The sequence below is a fragment of the Podarcis cretensis genome (genome assembly GCF_951804945.1).
Source record: "Podarcis cretensis genome assembly, chromosome: 5".
NCBI classification, from domain to species: Eukaryota; Metazoa; Chordata; class Lepidosauria; order Squamata; family Lacertidae; genus Podarcis; species Podarcis cretensis.
In genome coordinates this window covers 77,376,959-77,401,372 of record NC_137174.1, presented here as the reverse complement: position 1 = coordinate 77,401,372, position 24,414 = coordinate 77,376,959, and the positions used below count along the sequence as shown (strand labels likewise).

Here is a 24,414-nt window from a genome sequence, read left to right as displayed (position 1 = left end):
CTGCGCATGCAAGAGCAGCGAAACCCAGAAGTAATGTGCTCCGTGCAACCCGAAAATACTTATCCAGAAGCTACTTCAACCCAAGGTATGACTGTACTGAATTCTTCCTAAGTGCAACTGTACCCTCATTCCTTCTGTGAAGAGTTTTCTGTAGCCTTTGATACTGTTTTTTGGAAGGTATTGACAATGTAACTACTTCGAGTAGCTCTGCTCGTTCCTGAGATGTCATGAGTAAGGTAGCTGCTCATCACAATCCTAGGACTGTCACACAAAGTTAATCAAGTCTTCTCTTTCCTTTGCTAGTTGGGAGGGGGCTTATAAGCAAAACATACACAAAGGTGATGGGCTGGATAATAAAGGTACAAGTCTAGAAATCTTGAGTCTTAGTAGCCAAGCCAAACCATGGCTTAGCTCCAGCTACTGAAGCAGCAGTGCCAGGGGAGCAGTGAAGTGGATGTAATCTTCTTTCTGGGTACCAGCACACTGGCTCATTCATGGTAATTCATTGTTTAGCTTACCATGATGTGCAAAAACACACCAAGATCTTTGGTCACAATGGCAGACAGTTGAAGGCCAGCCAACCAATGCTCATGCTGGCTCTATGATGAGAAAACACTGGGACATCATCAGTGATGCATTTCATGATCCCCTCATCACCAGGCTTGCAAGAGTGATCCTGGATGTATTGCTGTGCCTGGAATTCTAAGCTGCATCAATAGGTAGGATCACCTGTCAGTAATTCTGGGCATGGCAAAGATGTACCTGAAGCAGGCAGGTTAGATGGGGCAGGGGAGGCAACAGCAGAACAGAAGCAGAGGCTGCTCTCCTGTTTTGTCCAAGTTGGAGAACTCATGTTTAATTAGGGTTTTAATGGGGTTTCACGATTCTACACCAGTATATTTAAGCCAGAACAGGTATGTTAAAAAAATGCTCACTTGCCTTGGGTTGCAAAATGGGCAAACCTACCATTTTCATCTTGCAGCTGCAGGCAAGTACCTTCAGAAATGAACTATCCAATCAAGGACTATTGGGAAACATTGGTCCCAGAACAGACCTTATAGGGTGACATTGCTTCGTAGATGTAGAATGCATGTATTTCTAAAGCCAAGCCGCTGTGGGAAAAGTAGACTAAAAAAATGTCCATGGTGTGACCATTTGACATAACATGCTTGAACAGGCCACACAGGATGCTCAGCTTTAAATGCATCCTTCCTTCAAGTAACCACACCCTGCTTGCATACATATTAGCTGCTTTTCGAGCAATGATGCACCTTTAATCTAGAATGTGAATTGTCAAGTGCGTGTACATGTCTTTTGCCATCAACACATGTAACTCAAACCTCAGGCTTACTAAACTATGGGGTAATTTTGAAACTTGCTACACAACAGAAAAGAAGTTACAAACACCTGATGGGGGGCATATATAACATGGCCCTGTTTCGCTACATTGCATTCTGAACTACAGCTGTTATTTCCTCTAGAGCGCCTCTGACCAGGTATAGAACAAAGAGATTGCGAACCATGTTATTTGTTAGCGTTATTCCACATTCAACCATCTGTATTCTTTCGGGAAACTAAACTGAGGTGTTTCTGCTGGGGCTAGGCTTCCCATAAATACATGTGAGTAACACGAAGAGACAAGATTCAGAGGTGTGTCTGTACCAGTCCAAGATGAATATGCTTAAGGGCAGGAAACAATACTGTCAAAAACATATCAAGCAGTGCTTATAATTCCTGACTCTTAACATGCCTAAAGCTTGAGTTTTGGAACTGAATAAATCTTGCTGTACATCTATAAGGTGATTGCATGTGTCAATTAAAACTATACCTGTGTCATGGCAGGAATGCATTTTCCCATAAAATCCTATTAGAAAAATGCTTTTGTATAGATATCTGGTAAGGTTTATGCTTCAGTAGGCTGTTGACCATTCATATTATTATACATGTATAAAAACAAACTCCCCATTGATTCCAAGGTCTTCAGGCAGGCTATATTATGAAGGGCTACATATAACTACCAGACTGTTATGGCAAGGAAAGCCTCACACCTCAGGTTCATATGATAAATTCAAATGGAGGGTTGCCTAGTAGTTGATCAAGACTACAGCTGCTGAATGAGAATAGCTGGGATCTGAATTGACAGTGACTAATCAGAAAATGTCTCGAGGTCACGGTGGGCAGCTCAATCAAAACAACTTTCTGTGCAGCAATGTGGAAAAAGAAATTCCATGCTAGAGATTATTTCCAGTCCCTTTCCTAAAAGGAATTGCGACTGTTGTAATGCTTTGCATGTGCATCTGCGGCATAGTCACATTTGGATTATTCAGTGCATTTCCAATAGCTCCATCTCAGTTAATAAAGGGGGGGGGGGTAACCTTATAACTGGAAGGTTTACAAAAAGCCATCTAGATGAACAGAGGGTCAGAAATAACTCCATGATGAAATGCAAAAGATTTAGGAATTCTTAGGGTGTTGTTGTTGTTTTAAAGTGACCAAGCAGAACTACTACTTACATAATTGCATGGTATGGAAAAAGGAGCTGTCAAAAGTACTGGCACTCAAGGTCACTTAGACACACAGACTGCAGTAGGTTTAACAGAGGCAAAAGGAAGTACTGATATAACTTAGGTATGAGGAACCTGTGGTCCTCCAGATGTTGTTGGGACTCCAAGCTAATCAGCCCTAGCCAGCATGGTTGAAGGAGATGTGGTCCAATAATACCTGGAGAGCAACAACTTCTCCATCTCTGATTTATGGATTTGCTACCATAACATATGGTAATGGTCAATAACTTAGATGGCTTTAACAAGGGGTGAAATATTCAGGAAAGGATGGCAGCTTAATGACTAAAAGGGACATCCATATTCAGCAGCTGTATACTACTGAATTCCAGCTGCTGGAAGACAGTGGTACAAAAATGCTGTTGTTTGCATGCCCTTCTCGGCTTCTAGAAGGCATCAAGCTCAGTATTATGGAAAGCAGGATGCTGTATCCTTGACAGAGTCTTATATTTCTGAGTTGGGCATCCCTACCAAACCCTGTCAGACTCCTTATAAATTACTTGAAGGAACCATTGTCCAACAGCTTCTTCAAATTACACAGATCTAAAGCAGCTTTGCTGCCAGTTCTGTCTTTTCCAACCCAGCAAGATTTTCTCTAAGAAGAAAACTTGCTAGAAGCACCATCTTCCTATCTGAAGAGATATGGTTTCAACTGATTGTTGAAAGGTAGCCCTGTATAGAGAAGCTTTTTAAGGTTTTAAATTTTAAAGGTTCATGCCATCATATATAAGCTACTTACAATTATAACTCTTATCAGGGTAGTGAGCTTAAAAAATGAAAGCAATTTTCCATAAATGGCAACAAGTTTGAAGAAGATGGGTAGAAGCAGAAAGGCCATATTTAGGGTCATGTTTTGCTTATAAAAGGAAAGCTAGCTTTGTTTTGCACATAAGAAGTGAGCAATACATTTATTAGGACCAACCAAAATGTCACCAGTGACAAAATTGCAGTGAGCTTTTGAGTTCACGTTCTCTTTACTAGGTTACACAAAGCAAGGCATTGGGAAGACAAGGAAAAAACGAAAGTACAAAGAACCAAGCTAAAAGAATGCTGCAGTCTTGAGGTCTCTCTGCATATTCACTTTCAAGACACAGGCCATTGCAGACTGAGTAATTCACTCCCAGGTGTTAGGATTTCAACCTAACCCATGGGCGGATTTACATTTGACACGAGGTGGTGGTCCCAAGACACACAGAGGAAATGCACACACACTTCACTTTTCCAAGGGAGTCTGGAATTAGTCAGATTTAGAAGACCCCATCCAAGCTCTGAAAAGCACAAAGAGCTGAAAGAGGAAACCACATCAGTGATTCCTGTCTTAACACTTCCTAATATCAGTTGCTTTCCCTATTTTAAGAACTGTCCCCTAAGTGGTGTGAATCTCTACAATCAGTGCATTCAGATAAAACTGCATTATCTGCCCATCCAGCACAACAATTTTTATGTGAAGTGACAGAAGTGATTCCTCTTCCCTTTCAACATCATCTGGGGTGGAGCAGTGGTGGTGGCAGCAGCAATAGTTTTATAAGAACCATGGCTGTGAAGTCTCAAAACCAGGTGCCCATGGCAGAATGAACCTACATGTGACCCTTCAGCAGCTAAACTTTAGTGCGTGCACACATATCTACACAAGAAGGTCTTCCATTGTGTTTCTCCTCTGAAGGAGGAATTAGCTCTGCCATCCCTGAGGCAACAACAGGAAGCGTAGAAGGGATGGTTTGCGGTTGAGCGCTAGCCAAGTCCAGGAAATAAAATAATCCCAAATCATGCTGGAATTGGATTAGCATCAGTGGTTGCCATAGAGGACGTGTGGAATTAGTATTCTGTATAAAATGGACCTATAATTTATATGCATTCTGAAAAGATATATGCTACATTTTATATTCGGAGGGAGTGTATGTAATTGGATATTGGTATAAAATCAAAGTAAATGGGGTGGGAAGAGGCAACTGTCTTTTTCACAAGGGCCCACAATGGAAGTACCCTGGTTAGCATCCGCCTACAGTTGTCTGGAGGTGGTTACTGCATGTAGGAAGAGATCACATTGACCTAATATTTACCTGCAGCTGCAGGTTCCTACTCCACTCATGTTGGGCTCCACTGCCATGTGAAAGGGGCCAACTTTTCTAATATTCAGATACATTAAGCTGCTCTGTGTGTTCCAAGTTATTATCAATTTGGGGGGGTCTTAAAAAAAACCCCAAACAGGCCACAGATTGAAAGATACAGGAATAGTTGCAACGCAGGTTTTAAGGACAGGGAGTTACAAGAGCCATTGATTGCATTCACAAGTATCCATTAGTAGATCCCTCTGTTTTAAAAGTGCAGCAAGCTTTCGAATTACACAGAAGCCTGGACAAGTGAAGAAGCTTTCAACTCGCTAGCACCTGATCCAGACAGACATCTGACCCGTTTGGGGATCATTCTGGCTAGTTAACAGCATCAGTTGCAACCCGAGACAGATACCAATAGGTTTCAACGGTAAGCAGGACAAGAGAAAGTAATGTTAGGCAGCAGGCCCGCTCTGTGGTAAAGGAAGTCTGTGCGTATGTTGTTGTTGGGGGGGGGGGGATGCAAACAAACAAGGAGGTTCTCTCTCTCCCCCCCCCCTTGGAATGAGCAAGAAACGGACGAGGGAAGCCAGTATCACCTGCTAATTAGAGCGGGGGTGGGGTGGAGAGATGATTAAGAGGAATCCATTTTCCACATGGTGACCTTTACCATTCCGAGCCCACCAGCCACTGCAGGGGCGAGAGGGGGGAGGGCGTCCAAAACAAGGGAGGGCGAAGCGTCCGCAGGCATTCGAGCCCCCCTACCTCACGCGCCAGCCCCGTTCACGAGCCAGCCTAAAAATAGGAGCCGCCATGACTAAAAGGGAGCAGCTGGGGTCTCCCCGGACAGTGCGAGCGAGCGCGCGCACTGACTGGGCCGCCAAGCGCCGCTTGCGCTTCCTAGGGAAGGAGCCCTCCCGGCGCGGGCAGCGCGCACAACGCGGAAGAGGCTGGCGCTGCTCGTCAGGCACCCTGGGCTGGAAGGGAACGCCTGGCCCGAGGCGACGGGGCGGGGAAAGCCCCCGGGCAGGAAGCCCGCCGGGGCAGCCGCGAGAGCCTCCCCCCGGGGCTGACGGCGAGGAAGCAGGAGGAAGGAAGCAAGCGCCTCGAGCCCGTTCCAGGGGAAGCGCCTTACCTGCCATGGCGCTTCAGTCCAGAGACCCGCTTCGCAGATACGGCTGCTACAACTACTTTCGCTCTCTGTCGCCAGCCCCACGCCTTATATACGGGCAGGCGGGGCCCGGCAGAAGAGGCGGGGCTTCAAGGGAAGACCAAAACGGGAACGGCCACGGAGGGGCGGGGGCAGGAGGAGGGAGCGGGCGTGCGTGACGTGGACGGTATGGTCCTCGGAAGCGCGGAACCTTCAAAACCTGACGGGCGCGCTCCTGCCTCTCGTGGAGGAAGCCGGGCAGATGTTCGTCAGGTGAAGCGTCTCCTCGCTCAGGCAGAACTGTAGCGCGAGAAGCTCTTCGCCTGACGCTTTTTAAAATTTTATTTCTTGGAGTACCCTCCTGAAGACAAACGCTTGAGGCAGAGCCGTAGCTACGGGGGTGGGGGCTAGCCAGATTTTTTTTGGCCCCGAGTGAAGCTTATACAAGCGTTTCATCTTCCTCTCTCACAATAGTAGAGGATTATTGGACCAACGGCTTCCCATTCAGGACAATGGCTTCTGTTATTACATTGCTGATTAGATATGGGAAATGAGCCACATATTCAGGGATTTGGCCTCAATTCCCAACCCCCCCCCCATTATTATGGGCTGGTAGCCCAGACTGGGCCTACTGGCTATTCTGGCCTATGCGAAGTGCACCAATTCTCCCAGCGTTGTGTGGAACAAGAGCAAGGAAGTTTCAGATCTCTGCCCAACCATGAAGCTCACTGAGTAACCTGTATCATTCAGCCTACCCTACCACATAAGGTTGTTATAAAAGGGCAGAAAGAATAACGCACGCCACCTCGGCGGCTGCACCCACTTTGGAACTCCCTCCCCAGAGAAGCTGGACTGGCAGCAGACACCTTCTGCCAGCGGGTGAAGACTGTTTTATTCCAACAGGCTTTTGGCAACTGTTTTCTCAAGAAAAAGGCTTTTAATCCTGCCATGGTGTTTTTAACACTCTGTATTCTAATAGATTTGTGGGTTTTTTGTTTTGTTTTAATTCTGCTGTCCTTTAATTGCTTTTTAATTATCTTTTGTATGCTGTTTGTATTTTATCCGTGTTGTTTTAATTTGTGTAAAAGACACCTTGAGTCCTGGTCTGGGGGAAAAGGTGGGGCATAAATAAATATAATGACATTACTACTACTACTAAAATAATAAATCAATACCATTGTCACTTTTCAATGAAAACAGCCTCCTCTCAGTTTGTCATGGCCAGAGGTGGTGATGGGGAAGCAACTATGGGTGCATAGAATTAGTTGGGTGCATAGAATTAGTTGCATGGACCTTTGGATCATGGCCAATGCTCATTGGCTCCAAGGATTCATCATTCCAATGCATAGGCTAATGCATTGATCTCATCCGATGTAAAGAGCCTGACAAGGACACACCCAGAATTTGAGAATTATCTGTTTCCATTAAGATGAGCTTAATGGAATGTACGTTCTTGCTGGTCTGCCGGAAGAGGTCAGGCAGTGTGTGGGAAACTACCCTGTTTTGTATGTGATATTAATAGTTTCCAGAGGATTAATCTGTGTTGTGGCATATACAACAAAAGGTCTTGTGGCACTTTAAACCCCAACACATTTGTATGGCATAAGCTTCTTTGGATAAAATTTGGATGCATAGAATTTTGTAGTCCAGGGGTAGAGCATCTGCTTTACATGCAGAGGGTCAACCCTAAATTCAATCCCTGGCATCTTCAGGTAGGGCTGAGAGAGACCCCTGTCTGAGATCCTGGAGAGCTGCTGTCACTCAGGGTAGGTAATACTAAGGCAGATGGACCAATAGTCTGAGTATAAGGCAGCTTCTGTGTAGGTGTATGCACCTGGAATGGTTAGCAATGAGGGCAGATGAAAAGGAAGTGCCAAAAGCACAGTCAGCAACAATTGAATTTGTTCTAGCTGTTTTTAATATCAAATTATAATTTCTTGCAATCCACCTTGGGCCTGATGGTGAAGGGTGGGGCATTAAACTGAAGTAACAACAGCAGCAACCTGAATGTATGTAGAATCTGCATGGCGACCCTTCCCAAAAGCAGAGATTGCCGCCAACACGATCAGTTTAGGAATACTGAATTGATTTACATCTGTGGTGGTGGGGCAGGAAACTACTTTCTGTGTTCAGGCTCAAACGGATAGAATTGAACTTGCTGATTAGTCGTAACCCAGCAGTTTCAAATCGGAGTCTCCCTATGAAATTCCTTTGTTCCAGGTGGCTTTGTACCCGAGAGTCAGAAATGAAGCAACTGAGTAGATTGAAATGGGAGAAGGTTCTCAAAAGCAGAGGGAAAGCGACCCAATACTACAGCTTCTGTGGGTTCATCTAGTAGGCTGAGTCAAGCAATGAGAAGTATATATGAAGTGATCCTGGAGACAGCCTACAGCAGGGGTAGGCAACCTAAGGCCCGGGGGCCAGATGCAGCTCAACCGCCTTTGGACGGTCCGGGAATCGGCGTGTTTTTACATGAGTAGAATGTGTCCTTTTATTTAAAATGCACCTCTGGGTTATATGTGGGGCATAGGAATTCATTCATCCCCCCCCCAAATACAGTCCGGCCCCCCACATGGTCTGAGGGACGGTGGACCGGCCCACAGCTGAAAAAGGTTGCTGACCCGTGGCCTACAGGATAGCTCAGTCAGTAGAGCATGAGAGACTCCTCAGGGTTGCAGGTTCAAGCCCCACATTGGGCCAAAATATACCTGCATTGCAGGGGGTTGGACTAGATGACCCTTGGGGATCCAGCCATGTGATTCTAGGATACAATGAACACATTTTTCTCTGGGTCACGCAGTAAAAGTATCTCAGCTGGTTTCCCTTTTTGATTCCTTAAAAGATATGTGGGCTGATCCTTCACTCTGCCTGCTGCTTCTGTTACTTATGAAAAGAGATCATTGAATACATGCTTAAGGTTGAGTTCTGCACAGAATAGGCTTGTGTGAGGGCAGCTGTTAATCTTGGTCCATGACTGGGAAGCAGAGGAATCCTTCTTGTCACCACTGCAGCCCTGGTGTAGTAGCGTAAATGAGAGCCTGTTACACAACCTGCTTTTATATTCTGGCTGACATAAACCTTCCCAGTGTTCTGAGTTTATGATCTAAAGTAAACAGAACACTGGAAAACATATGGGAGGTGGAGGTGGCCCAGTGGCGTAGCGTGGGGGGTGCAGGGGGGGCCGGCCGCACCGGGCGCAACATCTGGGGGTTAGGGAAATCCACGGGTTAGGGGGCGCAAATCCACGGGTTAGGGGGCGCAAATCCATGGGTTAGGGGGCGCAAATTACTTGCCTTGCCCCGGGTGCTGATAACCCACACTACACCACTGAGGTGGCCCCAGAGGGAAGAAAGGGAAGCAAAGGTTTCTTTCCTAAATCAGATTGGTGACCTGAATGGGATTTTTACCATTTCTGTATTGGAAGCAACTTCCTAGCATATTAACTTTTACAGCTTTCAGACAGCAATGCTAAATATTTTCAGTATTGTGTCTTCCTAACTGTAAATACCCTTTCCATTATTCTTCATATTTTTTTCTTTATTATTTTAAAAGACTTGAATTGCCACCTCACCTCGGTCTCGAACATTAGTTCTTTCAGCATACAGAAGCTCACGGTCCATACCTAGATCCCTTTGGGAATTATGCAAAGACTTTCAAAAAGTGTGAATTAAATTAAGAAACACACAGTTGTTTCTGAAACAACTGCCCCTTCCCTAAGAATCATCATCATGGACCAGACATAGTGCCAAGGATTTGCAAACAGCATCTTAGGGTGTTGTTGTTGTTTTCACTTTGCGCAAAGAAATGAGAATTATTACAACTTTTCATAGTGAAGACTTTGCAGCATTTACAGTTGCTCATGTTTAAATTTGCAACATTTGAAGTCCCCAAATATAGGCTGACAACTCATGCGATGAAAAGCTTGTCAAAGCTAAGCAGGTTTGAGCCTGCTTTGAGTCTGGTGAGTCTGCTTTGAGTCTGGAAGTTACATGCCTGGGTTCCATGGCGGGGAAAAGGCAGGCAGTACTTAATGGAAGGAAGGAAAATAAATCAGCACTTCAGATTTTTCACCTCTTATTTCACAGCTAAGCTATAAAAAAATGCTGGACCCTGCCCCAACACCATTTTGTCAATAAAAATTGTAGCCCTTGTTGCTGTTTGCCCCATTAAAGAAAACCTTATAGCTGGTGTGATGCCAGTTCTAAGATCTGCGTGATGTACATATACAAGGTCTGAATGTGATTCTTTCCCTACATCAACCACTATGTTCTTTCATGCTACAAAGCCACTTCCGGACCTGGCCAGGAGGTGGGGTTGCGGGCTTCACGCCCAGCCCACGTGAGCGGGGGCTGGTTTACAGCCCCCGCAAGAGCAGGGGAATCCCGGCCACGTCGTCCACCCAGCCAGCCAATCGGGTGGCTGGGGGGGCGTGGCCTGCCCTATTTAGGGCCGGCGCTCGCCCTCTTTTGCTGGCTAGCCCCCACGTTTTCCCACCCTCCCTCCCTTTAGGTAGGTTTCGGACTTTGCTATGGACTTCGGTCTGTCGCTGCAAGGGGCACGGTAGGAATTTTTCCCAATTGGCAATTTGCAGCCAGTTAGTTTTTCGCCTACCTCGTAGCAACTCGTCACAACTCCTCAGCATTGGTGGTTAGGCATTGGTAAAAAGGGGTTAAGAGGATGGGGGGGGGGAGGAACACCATCACCTTCCCCCAGAGAACGAAGGGTGGTCCGATAAAGGACTCCGGGGGGTGTGGCCCTGTCCGAAGCCTATGGAGGTGTGGGCCTAAGGCACGCCCCCGAGCGGTGACCTGGGGGAGCTCCTAGTTGATGTGCCTCAGCAGGAGACTCCCCCTCTATGGTGTTAACCCTTCCCGTGTCTCCAGCAAATGGGCTGGAGCCAGATAGTCGATAGGACCAATGCCTAAGCCAATGCCTCTCATTCCTGAATTCAATAAAGTTGTGGCCTAATTTGCCCATTTAACCTTAAATTCTGGTGTCTGGTGTCTTTATTTATCCTTGGTGGGGGGTGGGAACTCGCCACGCAACAACATCTTTGAGGATACTTGAGGAGCCCTATCCAGACGCTGAGCAGATGCAAATCTGCTTAGTTTCATCAAGGCTGTTGCATCAAACACCTCCATAGCATGTTAGCTCACCTGCAAGTGGCTGGGTTCTTTGCAGAAAAAGGTAGATCTTAATTTAAATCACGGCTGAGGCATAAGGCCTGGTTTTGATGCATGAACGCTGTGCATATCAATCTCGGCAGAAAATGCCTGTGTTTTAAATCTTCAGTTGTGATTTTTTCCCCGCAACACGAAAGCATCATTCAGAGGTCACTCCTCTGCTCACACAAATGCAACACAGAAAACTGACGATTATAGTGGCAGATTCCTCCCTGCTGCAAGCTAACATCATGAAAGATAGGAACCTTCACCTTAGTAGAAACAGATAATATTATTATCCAGGAGTCAGGTGGCCAGATGCAAGAGGCAGCTGGGCTCCCGCACCTTTAAAAATTGTGTAGAGGGGAGAATTTCAACAGCTGCAGATTGTATGACAAGCCACACCTGCTCAAATACATGCTACACAACTATTAAAGGTGCTGGATTTATGCATTTGGCCACCCTGTTAGAGAACAGGAGGTGACATGATCGAGACATCATTTGCATGCTCAAATTCCATTACCTCCGTTCAGAGGCTTTTCAAATTTTTATATTGTTTCAAAAGTCAGAGTTGGCCGAGTTTGACAGTGGGCTACAGAAATGATACCTCTGTCACAAGTCACAACAGCTTCAATTCCCTTAAACGTGATTGCCTGTCTCCAGGCTTAAGCACATATAATCTTCCTAGGTGGGCAAATCCCCTGTATTGATGATGTTTGCAAAGGTTTCCATAGAACCTTGGACCAGCCTTGCTTGCAAGGTAGACAAACAAAGCCAACGTGATAATATATCTTGAAGTCGTGGGCCTTCTTAGGAAATCCTGGACTTTAATGCTTTTGTTGTGCTGTGTGTGTGTGCGTGTGTGTGTGTAGTGTTTCTATACTGTCTAATGACTGGATGATGTCTATATCTCGAGTGTAGTTTGAAAAGCAAGATAGCAAACACTTAAAGATAATGTTAAAATTGCTTCATGAAATGTTAATGAATGTAATAGACCTGTTAAGAGAGCATAGATTCCAGCCTATATTGTATTAAGCACTTAATGCCAATATGGCTTATATTCAGGAAGGCCATTTGGGTAGGAAGAACTACCCCCAGAGCATTGCTTATGGGACCATCAGGGAGGGGAGCTTTTTGCTCTTTGAAGAGTAAACAGGGAGGAGAGACTCATTCACCAATGCAAATAACTGTTCTGAAGAAGAAGGTCTCTTTATTTTGGTGCAAGCAATTGCACAGCTTTGCTGAAATGTATTAATATTTATCTCACTGGTGTTCTACCCTTTCTCCAAAATAACTGAGAATGGTACACACAAGATTATCCCAATTCTATCCTCACAACAAGCCTATGGAGTAGGTTAGCCTCAGGGGCTGCGTCTAGCTCATGATGGCTAAGATAGGATTTGAAGCAAAGGCTTCCCAGTCCACCATGGTAGGGAATCTTAGGTCCAGGAGCCAGATGTGCAGTGGCGGACTTTGGGTGGCTCCCTGAACAACACCACAATTCAGTGCCCCCCTCTCACCTTCCATTGTTCTCATTGTTGTGGCACCCTCTCGGCTCAGCACCCAGTGCAGGCAAACCAGTCTCACTCTCCAAATCTGCCTCTGAGATGTGGCCCTCCAAATTTCTCTGTCTGGCCCTCAGGACTGTCTGAAGGCCACAACCTTCTCTGGGTAGCCACACTTCTTACTGATCCTGATTCACACCCACCTTGAGTGTTTTGCCTGGATGGCATGTCTCCTGAAACTCTGATAATGCCTTTAGCTTGGCTGGATGGGGAATAGAGCAGTGTGTGGAGATAATATCCTATTGTACAAAGGTAAAATTTACATTTGTTGCTCAGCTCACTTTGGGCTTGACCAGTACTGGTATGTGGTCCTAGAAAATTGCCAAGAAGGGAATGTGGCACTTGGGGCACAAAATCCCCCACACACCCGGAACCCTGCACATATTCACAGTAGTACAGTCATACCTTGGATCCCAAATGCCTTCGCTCTCAAACAAATTGGCTCCTGAGTTACTGAAATCCAGAATTGAGTGTTTTGGTTTTCAAACGATTTTCAGAAGCCAAACGTCCGGTGTGACTTCCTGCATCCGATCAGAAGCCGTGCTTTGGTTTCCAAATGTTTTGGAAGTTGAACAGACTTCCGGAACGGATTCTGTTTGACTTCCAAGGTACAGCAGTATTCGGGACAAATGTAAACTGGTCTTATGTTGGAACTCAGGTGTGATGCCCCCTCCCCCAGTCAAGCTTGTCTCAAGAGCTGTCCTGAGCCACACTCACTGCCAGAAAGAGGCACTGCCTCTTCTTCCCTCTCTTCCAGCTGAATCCTGCCAGGCTGAGCCTAGAATTTGGAAAGTAGACTTCTTGGTATCACCCTTAATGTCAAAACACTCACATATGCCTGGTTCTTTCCCTAAATCAAGAGGTCTAACTTAGTCTAAATCCAGCCCTGTATATTTTGTATTTATTTGCGCCATCCAGGCATTTTCCTCTCCTCACCAGTAACACTGTGCAACACTCTTAGCCTCATTCTGCCTTTGAATCCCATGCCAGCTTTGTTCCCATGTTGTCTACACATTAGGGGAATGTCTGAACAGGGGAAGTCTAGTGAAGACACATGGGTTGTCCCCATGAGCTGTAAATATGCACGATCAGGGTTGTGGCTCGTAGGGACATCCTACATGTGTTCAGCCACCTTTCTCCCCTTCCAAACTTCCCCCAACGCATGTGAGGATCATGCTCGAGTGACGAGAGGCCACATGCCTGCAGTCTGATGCCCCCAAACTCTCTTCAGAAATTGTGTAGATCTGGGTATGACCACGAAGAATGACCCCATCCTCACCACATGTGCCTAGGACTGTGTGAAAAACACTAACTGAAAGTAAATACAATTCTCAATTTGCCTGACAGCAATTCCAGCCTTGCCTTGTCATCAAATCCTGAAACCAGATGGAAGTCGTTCTGTTACTTTCTATGTGGGCCCAGAAGTATCTGGGCTGATGTTCCAAATATACCTCACCTCCCATGCATAGAATTTCCATCAGCTGAAAAAGGCCAGCAGTCCTGACACACACGGAGGATTCATGCGTAGAAAATGTCAAAACGATGCATATAAATCATTCATGTGGGGCGCAAATTCTTCATGCAGCATAAGGGAGAAGGCATCTGCTATTGGTTGAAGGGTGGAGCAATGAGGTATGTTCTTCCCAAGAGGTTAACTCAGTGCCTCTCTGTCCTTTTAGAAAAACATATAAAAATAAGTAGATATTTTTTACTTGAATAATGTTTTTCTTGGAGGGATTAAAGATGTCATTGATGCAGCAGTTACAGTGTGTATACTTGCAGAGTTTATAGAAAGTGATTCTTGGGTTGTGACAGTTTGCTGGTGCCAATTTTTTATTTTTATGAAGATATTTATATTTCCTTTGTGACTTGCTGTTTACAGCCGAACAGGGAATTATACGCAAGGCGAATTTGGGTTTTGTGGGTGAAAATGTATTCATGACCTCACTGATCTTCACAAATATGTCTTCTTACATAGATACGTCTTCTTATATGTTAGACAGAATGAATAGGGCTTGTGCTAGAATAACAGCCTACATTTGGGATTGGGGCACGCGTAAATGTACAGTTTCATAGTGGGTATCATGTTGTTTTCAGGCACAGTAAATGAATTGTGTACGTTCTCATTAAATATACCCCAACCTGGAGGCGTCTCCTGCTTTTCTACATTTGTCCAGGAGAAACCCAGCTGCAGTTCCGCATTAAAAACCCTGCCTGGTAGCCACATAGAACCCCTATTATAAATCTGAGATAATGACACACCTCTGTGGAGCCTGAATCACTATTTGAACCTTGCTGGATTTACACTGGTTGTTGGTATGCCAGAGATGTTGAAAATAATTTTTAGTACTTTGGCTGCTCACACTGGGCTCTGTGTGTGTGTGTGTGTGTGTGTGTGTGTGAATTGTATGAAAATGTTAATGTTTCATGTGGATTTTTTTCTATTGTATAATGTATTTCTATTTATGTTTTTTAAATGTAAGTAACTTGGAGATATTTATTCTTATTCACTATTTATTAAATTTATATACCACCCTTCATCAAATCAGGGCGGTTCACATTTGAGGTACATAGCTGAGGTAACAACCGACTAATAAGTCAAACAACAACAACATTGCTAGGTTTCCTTTTACTTTCACTGTGGCATACAGAACACTAATTTGTGTCCAGTTCATTATCCTCTTCTCAGGTCTGATCAGTCAAAGTAGTTTGCAGTTCATGGAAGGATGGTTTGACAAAACGAACCCGCAAATGATGCATTAGATGTTTATTGTCGTCGTTTTGTTCACCAAAGTGAGCATTTTCACATTGCTTGGGATGGAGAGGCTACATGCAAACTTGTGCTGAGTGGCATTTATCCTCTTGACTGCTAGTACACATGCTGTACTATGTCTTGTGGGGTTAGCTTTGCTGCAGGAAAAAACAACTGGGCTACACAAAGCCATTGCCTGCTTGCCACCTTAACACCCCCCCACCAAATACATAAGAATTCCAAGTGAAAGGCAGACTTTGAAGTGGCAGGAGACATTGCAGCAAGGAGAAGAGATAGCCATGCTGGTATTTGAAAAAAAATATTTACAATTTGAACACTGTGAAATTGCAATTTTCCCACAACCCATAACATGGTCTCAGTCCTGCAATGACTATATAACAGGTGCACATTTATCTTCTCTAGACATAAATAACCCAGTTTCCAAGGCTCTGTCTAGCACCAACAAGAAATGGGAAGTGGAATAAGGCTATGCAAACAGAAGAGGAAGAATCTGCTGCTGAGAAGAGTAGATTTGGTTCACAGTGGCTTTCATTTAGTTCTCTGTGACAGTTATTGTGCTGCAACCACAGATATATGTAAATTATATGGGGCAAAAATCTATTTCTCATCTCAAATAATGATGGATGTTTTGCTGGGTGTGCAAAGCAGGCATCATCTGGTGAGGTGCTCAGTTTAGTCTCTGTGGCAGAACTGGCATCAGCACCTGGTGTCTTTCGGCAGCTGCCAGGGCCTACTGCTGAGGCCTGCCTTTCCCTCCCCCCTCCCATTAAATATTCCTTCTGTCCCTGCATTCTGAGTTAGCCAGCAAGATCATACTTTCAATTTCTCAGAGACCCTCTCTACTGGTATGGGGAATTGTGAGGAATTAAAACGGTGGCAGCTGCAGCCACCTGGAGCCGCTCAGAATGCCACCACTGCAACCAGATAAATTTTCCAGGGCATGCAGAAAAAGGAGGGGGCCTGCTAGAGGATGCTTTGCCCAGGGCCTCTGCAAAAGGGAAGCCAGCCCTAATCTGTATAATGGGGACAAAAACATCCCACCTTATGGAGGCACTTTGAGCACAAACTCCATAAACACTGAAAAAAGGACAGTTGTTGTTTTGAAAGTGCTATCCAAATGCTTTGGCTAAATTGACATACAAACTGTGGGACCAGTGGCGTAGCGTGGGGGGTGCAGGGGGGCCCGGCCGCACCGGGCGCAACACCTGGGGGTTAGGGTTAGGGGGCGCAAATTACTTACCTTGCCCCGGGTGCTGACAACCCACGCTATGCCACTGTGTGGGACAAGGACAACTGTGACTTTAAGGAAGAATGGGAGCTTTTTACAAATTATCTAAAAAGACAACAAAATGAACTGGACTCCTTGGCAGGTTTTGAATAAACATACACAAATTTATTGGTTGATAACATGATAGATAGACAAGGCAAAGATATGTATAATGTTATAACATGCAGAGAATAATATGTGCAGAGAAATCTGAGAGAGGAGCTGAGGGAAGTCCCGGGGGGGCGGGGAGAGAGATGGAAGTGGGGGTAGGAAAAAAGGGGGAAAATAATGTATGTGATTATATGGTTTGATAATTTGTTATGTTGAAATTGCTTAATAAAAATATTTTTTTAAAAAAAGAAAAAAAAAATGCTATCCAAATGCTAAGCAAGTTGTCCATTTACTCTGCAGGCAGCTTTTGATACTGAAGAATCCAGATGGGTGTGAGACATTCCTGAAGCAATAGAATCCCATTCCTATTTGTCCATCCAGATCTAACTAGCAGCACACAATTTGTTTCTGCAAACTACCTGACATGCTTGCAGGCCGTGCCAGGCCAGCAAGTATTCTAACTGGGCAGGAAAAACCAACAACAGCCACAGAGGTTTTCCAAGAACTTGTTTGCAGATCCTAAATCATGGTTCCAGCCCCTTTGACAATGTGCCTCTGTAGTTCTACGTGTGGTTTGAAGGAGCTGGCAATTGAGAGCTTGTTCCTTGGAAAGGTAGTAGGTTCTACAACAGCGCTTCAAACCTCAGCTCAGTCTTCCTCTCACCATTGGTTAATTACCTCCACCCACATCTTCCAGTCAGCTCTGCAACAGTGTGTTAGGCTTCTCTCTGAGAGGCCTCAGTCCTGGATGATGGCAGCCGCTGGACGGTCCTTGAATCCCCATGCCTTTCCCATTTCTAAATAAAACTATTTGTTTCTGCACACTGTTGCTCTTGCGGAATGGATTCAAGCACATATGGGTAAATTTGGCTTGCACAATTCAAGTGGATTAAATTGCCCTGTCACCCCAGGGCAACAAATCCACTTTACAAAACAACAATGGAAGTTTTATGATTAGCAAAGCGACAGGCGTTGAAAAGTATGGGATGGTCAAATTACACATCGGAAGATGTACAAACAGCCAACAATCAAGTTAGAACAAATGTTCATTGTCTCATAACCACCTCTCAGACAAATCAGAATGGATCTCAAAAATGACCTGGCATTGTCAAACCTTCACGTAAGCTTTGTGCAAGCAAATCAGGAAAAAGTTGCTGAATGACATGGGTTGTCTGAAGGAACCCTGTCTGCATCATTTGACTAGGCGCAGTTTAAGCGTTTTTATCCATACAGTTTGCTTTTCCACAAGCCTTCTTCCATGATTTCTGCATCATGAGCCTTCAGCACAGTCATTCCTTTTGTCATCTTCTGTGGCCAAATTTATTTTGTGTAATCCGAGTCTTCAGTACAGAACAGGCCACATAATGAAATAAATGAATGCAGTGGTGATATCTGGTTTTCAACATTGTGATATATCACCAGCTAAACCTTGCAATATAATGATATATCACAATGTCTGAAATAAGGATGGAGATATTTGCTGGCTTCAGTTTTTCCTCACATTGTGATTTTTGCATAGTACAGGCGTGTGTGTGTGTGCGCACCCCCCCCCCCATGGTTCACAATATATTGCCAGGTCAAAAATTATGAAAACAATATCATGATATGCACATGAAACCGGTTTTGGACAATATATATCAATCGCCCAGTCCTAATATTCATCGTGATTTGCGATATATCGCCAGGTCAAAAACTATGAAACCAATATCATGATATGCACTTCAACTGGTTTTAGACTATATACTGATATATCGTCCAGCCCTAGAATACATACTGTTACAGGTTTCCAATAAGATTTCTGTGAGAAGATCTACCAGTGTGGCAAAACACTGAGGCAATATCTGGACTTGGCAAAAGAGTGTTAATAGCCTGGAAATGTGTTTCCATAGGAATTTAGATCCAAAAATGATAAAGGAGGTCCAGAGGAGATATATGGGCTCAGACCCAACCATGATGTCTACCTTATTCCTATATTACACATTTCTTGCTGAGCTTCACTACAGGTTGGTTCAGCTGAGCTTTTTAATAACTCTCTCCTTCCCACCACTTCCTGACTATGAGCTCAGATTAGATTTCACCCACTTCACCCAGCAACTCATAGTGGATGAATAGAGGCCATTCTCAAAAGGAACTGAGGATTGCTTCAGGACTGTTTGGGACAAAAGTGCTCTTATTCCAGTTAAAGCTGCCCATGGGTGTTTGCGCTTTTTTGGAAAGTCATCCATGCAGAGCAGCCATGAGTGAGAGAAACAGCAAGGCTGGCAGCACACAAACCTTCATATCCTAAGGCTCCAACCTTGAGTGTCTAGGTTTCGTCCATCTCATTCGTAGTAACATTATGAGGATCAATAAATCCTTTTGACAAATGGACTTTGGTCTTGGGTTTCTGGAAGCTCATGATTAAAGGAGCAGGCTTCTTTTAAGATTTTCCACACTGTTATGAGCAGTGGAATTTGAGTCCGCTTTATTTCCACAGAGAGAAATGGGATTTATTCCCAAACAGAAGCTTTCAGCATTGAGGTGCCAAACAGTTTTGTTCAAAAGCTTCAATCCTTCTCTGGAGACTCAGGACAGGTAACAGTTTATTAAACCACACCTTGAAAGAGTAAAAAAATAACAGATGTACAGCATTACTGTTTGCATGTTTACTTGGAAGTAAACCTCTTATGGCTTACACCCAGGTAAGTGGGATGGGGAGCAGTCTAAAATTTAACAAAGATTAAGCTGTTTTCTAATACCAGTTTAGCCCTCGCCATGAGAAGCCACTGCTATTTTTCTAGAAAAAGAGGTGCCAAAATTCACCATGAATGCCTGCCTTGTTCACTTATAATGGCAACGGTGCCCACCTGAGAAGTGCCGGAACTGAGTTCTGGTGAGTTCCAGCTGAAAAAGGCCCTGTGAAAAGCCATATGTTTTTACCTGAAAAGTCTCCAAAGAGATTTTGATAGCTGAGCAGCAGCCACCAAGAATATCTTGGTAGGTGACTTTAGGTTTGTAATTAGGTGCAGAGACAGCAAAATGTAGGCTATTGTGGACTGCATGGCTGCATTGCAGGTCAAAATCTAGCAGATGGAAGTTTCGCAAATGCTTTACTTCTTATGGGAAAAGCTTCACCAGCTAAATTTCTGCATTAGTTGCAAGCACAGGTTTGTGTGTGTGTCCCTCTCTCTGTGTGTACCTGCAACTTCAAATGGCAATCTCATCTAGCCAGCCTGAACACACAGTGGGGGGAAAGATTACCACAGAAAAGGAGGACCCAGATTCCATGGCCCAATTCCAGTCCCAGAAATTGATTCCGGGGCTTAAGCTCATACACATCTTAGATACTGAAATTATTTTTTCAGCTTGGTAAGTGATCTGCCTGAATAAAACAAAGAAAAAGGATACTCTGCATTCCCCTGACATTGGTAGAACCTTCTGGGAAGCAGCCATGGGTCAAAATTTATATCCAGGCTGAGGGATCATGTGTGCCTAGAGGATGCTGAAGTATGAGAATGTGTGAATGCTCCTGTAGTTGTGGCCACCACCCCTTGAACAATATCGCACACACCTTAGATAAACCCCAAATTAATATGGATCCATTATTATGGAAGACACTTCCATCGATCTCCACAAAGTTGCTGAAATTTATGGCAATGCTGTGCAAAGTTGTTTTGCTTTTAAGTATCTGTGAGCTTTCAGGAGTCTTGTCTCCTGGTAGCCACAATTCTGGAGTCATGCAATTGTTGGAGAAAGCTGTTCAGTCATTCTGGAGACAGACCTTCAGGCTATATGCTAAGTGGCATCCATTCCTTGCATCTACTGATGGGAACTGGATTTAGTCCAGCAGTTTATACAATATAGTTTGGAACAGATAGTTTTGCCGGAAGTCTGAAGAGGAATTGCCATCCTTTAGAGCAGGAATAGACAACCTCTGTGTTCTCAGAAGCCACTCAATCATTTCCTTAGAGAGTAGTTTGTGGAAGATGTGTTTTGCCACATAAATTGACCCCTCACAAGCTGGTGTCACACAGCAGAAAGGGATTCACAGACATGATGTGCTTCAAGATGACTTTTTTATTGAGCATTCATCTTGATTTGTTTTTAGGGGAGGCCAGAGAGCATTGTGGGACGTGGGTGGCACTGTGGGTTAAACCACAGAGCCTAGGACTTGCTGATCAGAAGGTCAGTGGTTCGAATCCCTGCGACGGGCTGAGCTCCCATTGCTTGGTCCCTGCTCCTGCCAACCTAGCAGTTCGAAAGCCCATCAAAGTGCAAGTAGAGAAATAGGTACCGCTCCAGCGGGAAGGTAAATGGCGTTTCCGTGCGCTGCTCTGGTTCGCCAGAAGCGGCTTGGTCATGCTGGCCACATGACACGGAAGCTGTACGCCGGCTTCCTTGGCCAATAAAGCGAGATGAGCGCCGCAACCCCAGAGTGGGTCACAACTGGACCTAATGGTCAGGGGTCCCTTTACCTTTACCCTTTTAGAGAGCATTGTGTCCAAGCAAGTGTTCACCATCACTTAATGCAAAAAGTCAGATCTTTTGGGTTGCAGTGCACAACCTCCCAACTCAGTATATTAGCACAGTGTCAATTTGCTGGGATGGGATTGCATCGCACCTGACAGTGTGGAAGTCCCCATACTCTCAGAAATAGTTAAAGCAAGGATGGGGAATCTGTAGGCCCTAGATGCTGTTGGACTTCCATCTACCCTAGCCAGTGGGGTTAAGGGTCCAGAATTATGGTAGCTGGAATCCAGCAACACAGGGAGGGCCATAGATTCCTTATCCTTGGGTAAGAGCTTTATGAAATATGACAAAATAAAGATTTTCCAGGGAATATTCATGTTTGTTTGTTGCTGCAAAAGTTAGAGATTTGTGGCACCTTAATTTTTTATTATGGTATGGCTTTTGTGGACTAGAGCTCATTTCATCATATGCATGGTTATCCAAAGTTGCAATATCACATGGTTGTAGTGGGAGCAAGATTAAAAGCAGTGAGGTTACAGGGGAATAAAATAGAGATAGATAGATAGATAGATAGATAGATAGATAGATAGATAGATAATCCTGACTCTGATAATTATGTTAAAGGTTAAATACATGTAAAAAAAAATTTTTTTTAGCGGCATTCACATTCCAAAAGTAGTACCACAAACACCCAGGCATTGGGAGTCTATATGCAGTGTGATAAAAGGATCTTAGTGTGATTGAGGTCGCAGATGATAGAACTGAACTTTATACCTTATTACTGAGCCATTTCAAGCTGGAGTCTCCCTTTGAAGTTCCCTTGTTCAAGAACAACCACCTTAAGATCGGCAGCAGAGTGTCTTCAGAGGCTGAAATGTTATCCCATTGATTTCTGAATATCTCCCTTTCTGAAGTCAGATTAGAAGAAGAAGAAGAAGAAGAAGAAGAAGAAGAAGAAGAAGAAGAAGAAGAGTTTGGATTTGATATCCTGCTTTATCACTACCCTAAGGAGTCTCAAAGCGGCTAACATTCTCCTTTCCCTTCCTCCCCCACAACAAACACTCTGCGAGGTGAGTGAGACTGAGAGACCTCGGAGAAGTGTGACTAGCCCAAGGTCACCCAGCAGCTGCATGTGGAGGAGTGGGGACGTGAACCCAGTTCACCAGATTACGAGTCTACCACTCTTAACCACTACACCACACTCGTGGTGTGTTTAATCTTTTGTATGGAGACTGACTTGTTTGTTCTATGTGTAATGTGGAAGAGCATGGCTGTTGGATGATAATACATCTCACAGATAGTGGAAGATGAGCCGGTGAAGGAATCCTTGGTGTTGGGGTTGATATTACTAGTTCCTCTAATAGTGTTGCCTAGTAGATATAGGGACAGAGTTAGCATCTGGGTTTGTTGCAGAAAGAGTCTGCCTTTGTGCCACTGTTAGGTGACCTGCTGTTGCTACCGAGTAGGTGTCTGTAAGCAAAGACAGGCCTACCACTCAAAGTCTATGAGAGGGAAGTAATATAACATTGTTCGGGATGCAGTGGCGTAGCGTGGGGGGTGCAGGGGGGGCCGGCCGCACCGGGCGCAACATCTGGGGGTTAGGGTTAGGGGGCGCAAATCCACGGGTTAGGGGGCGCAAATCCACGGGTTAGGGGGTGCAAATTACTTGCCTTGCCCCGGGTGCTGACAACCCACGCTACGCCACTGCCAGGATGGGCTGTAGATTATTGATAATGCAGTGGTACCTCGGGTTACATACGCTTCAGGTTACAGACTCTGCTAACCCAGAAATATAACCTTGGGTTAAGAACTTTGCTTCAGGATAAGAACAGAAATTGTGCTCCGGCGGCGCAGCAGCAGGAGGAGGCCTCATTAGCTACAGTGGTGCTTCAGGGTAAGAACAGTTTCAGGCTAAGAACAGACCTCCGGAACGAATTAAGTTCTTAACCCGAGGTACCACTGTAAAATGGAGTGTTTTTTTCTCTTCTAGGTCTACTCTGCAGTGTTGTAAACAGTGGCGTAGCGTGGGTTGTCAGCACCCGGGGCAAGGCAAGTAATTTGCGCCCCCTAACCCGTGGATTTGTGCCCCCTAACCCTAACCCCCAGATGTTGCGCCCAGTGCAGCCAGCCCCCCCTGCACCCCCCACGCTACGCCACTGGTTGTAAATAACTCCTGGGTACCAGTCTCACCTTGTTGATCTGCTTTATCACTTCATCGGATGGGAATGGTATTATAGTCTAAGAAATGCCTGGTGTAAATTCTTAAGTTGCAAGTATCTCTTGAACATATCAGAATAGACACTTCACCCCACCCTGCCTGCCTCACTTCTAGTATCAGACCTGGACCCAGAGAAAACTTGTTTACAACAGTGGAGTGTATCGAGGTTTGATTTGAAAGCCTTTCCTCTGTCTTTTTCAGAAAAAGAAAGGATCTCTCTCTCTCTCTCTCTCTCTCTCTCTCTCTCTCTCTCTCTCTCTCTCTCTCTGAAACTGGGGATGAATTTGATGCAGCTCACATTTAAGGACAAACGTACAAAATCCACACTTTCTGAAACAGCCATTCTGCATATCCTGATGCATAGCCATAGGCAGCTTGCCATGAGATTAATGCTCCCCCCCCCCCCAAGATATTTTTTCCTAGTCAGAGCATCACTCCGATGTGTTAATGCCCTCTGCTGGTTTAATGCGAAATGCTAACATTCTGACTGAGTGCTTTGATAAATCAAGACTTGGTCTTCCATGGGATTGAGATACTTGGAGGGTGGAAGGATATCTAAGAGGCAGCTCTAGTTCTTTGAGGAAGGGTTAAATGGTTTGGAGAAGAGAAGAGTTAAATTACTGATGGACTGAATGTTTGGAAGTTCAAGTCCCCCCCCCCCAATTATACTATTCATTTTTTAAAAATGTAAATAAAAAATAAAAAGCAGGTTTTCAATAGACCTCTAATACAATTTCATGCAATAAAAACTGATAAATCCTAAACTCTTATTTATCTTTACAAGATTCTGTGATACAATAGGTTAGTGAGATTCCAATCTAAGGAATCTTAACTTGCAACACCTGCAAAGTTGTTGAGCTTTTTAACCCAAATGGTTAAAATAGTGATTTTAAGCTGCTGTTTCCGAAAAGCAGGATGTGTCAGGAATTTTCCTGATGTATGGCAAGTCTAACTCAATGGGTCTTAAATTACCTGCATGCCATTTGAGACACTAAGAGAGCAAACCCATAGACAGGGAACATATATATCAGTGATCCAGTTTTAATTTCATGCATGGATCCCTAAGGTTAGGACTCCATGTTTATGGCGGGGTTGCATTTATATCTA

The 24,414-nt window shown here is 44.6% G+C and overlaps 1 protein-coding gene across 6 annotated transcripts in view; it reads right to left on the bottom strand.

Annotated features, from left to right (window-relative positions):
- Positions 1-5,877, bottom strand: part of GYG1 (glycogenin 1) — a 32,652-nt gene extending 26,775 nt beyond the window's left edge. The window contains exon 1 of one of the 6 annotated variants that reach the window (XM_079977193.1): positions 5,748-5,877. In XM_079977193.1, coding sequence (XP_079833319.1) covers positions 5,748-5,754 — 7 coding nt within the window. In that variant the 5' untranslated portion in view covers positions 5,755-5,877. Of the gene's footprint in view, positions 1-123; positions 274-332; positions 477-5,747 lie in introns of those variants that run through there. The other 5 variants (XM_079977195.1, XM_079977190.1, XM_079977192.1 and 2 more) reach the window with 5 other exon arrangements.
- Between the last annotated feature and the right edge of the window lie 18,537 nt (positions 5,878-24,414).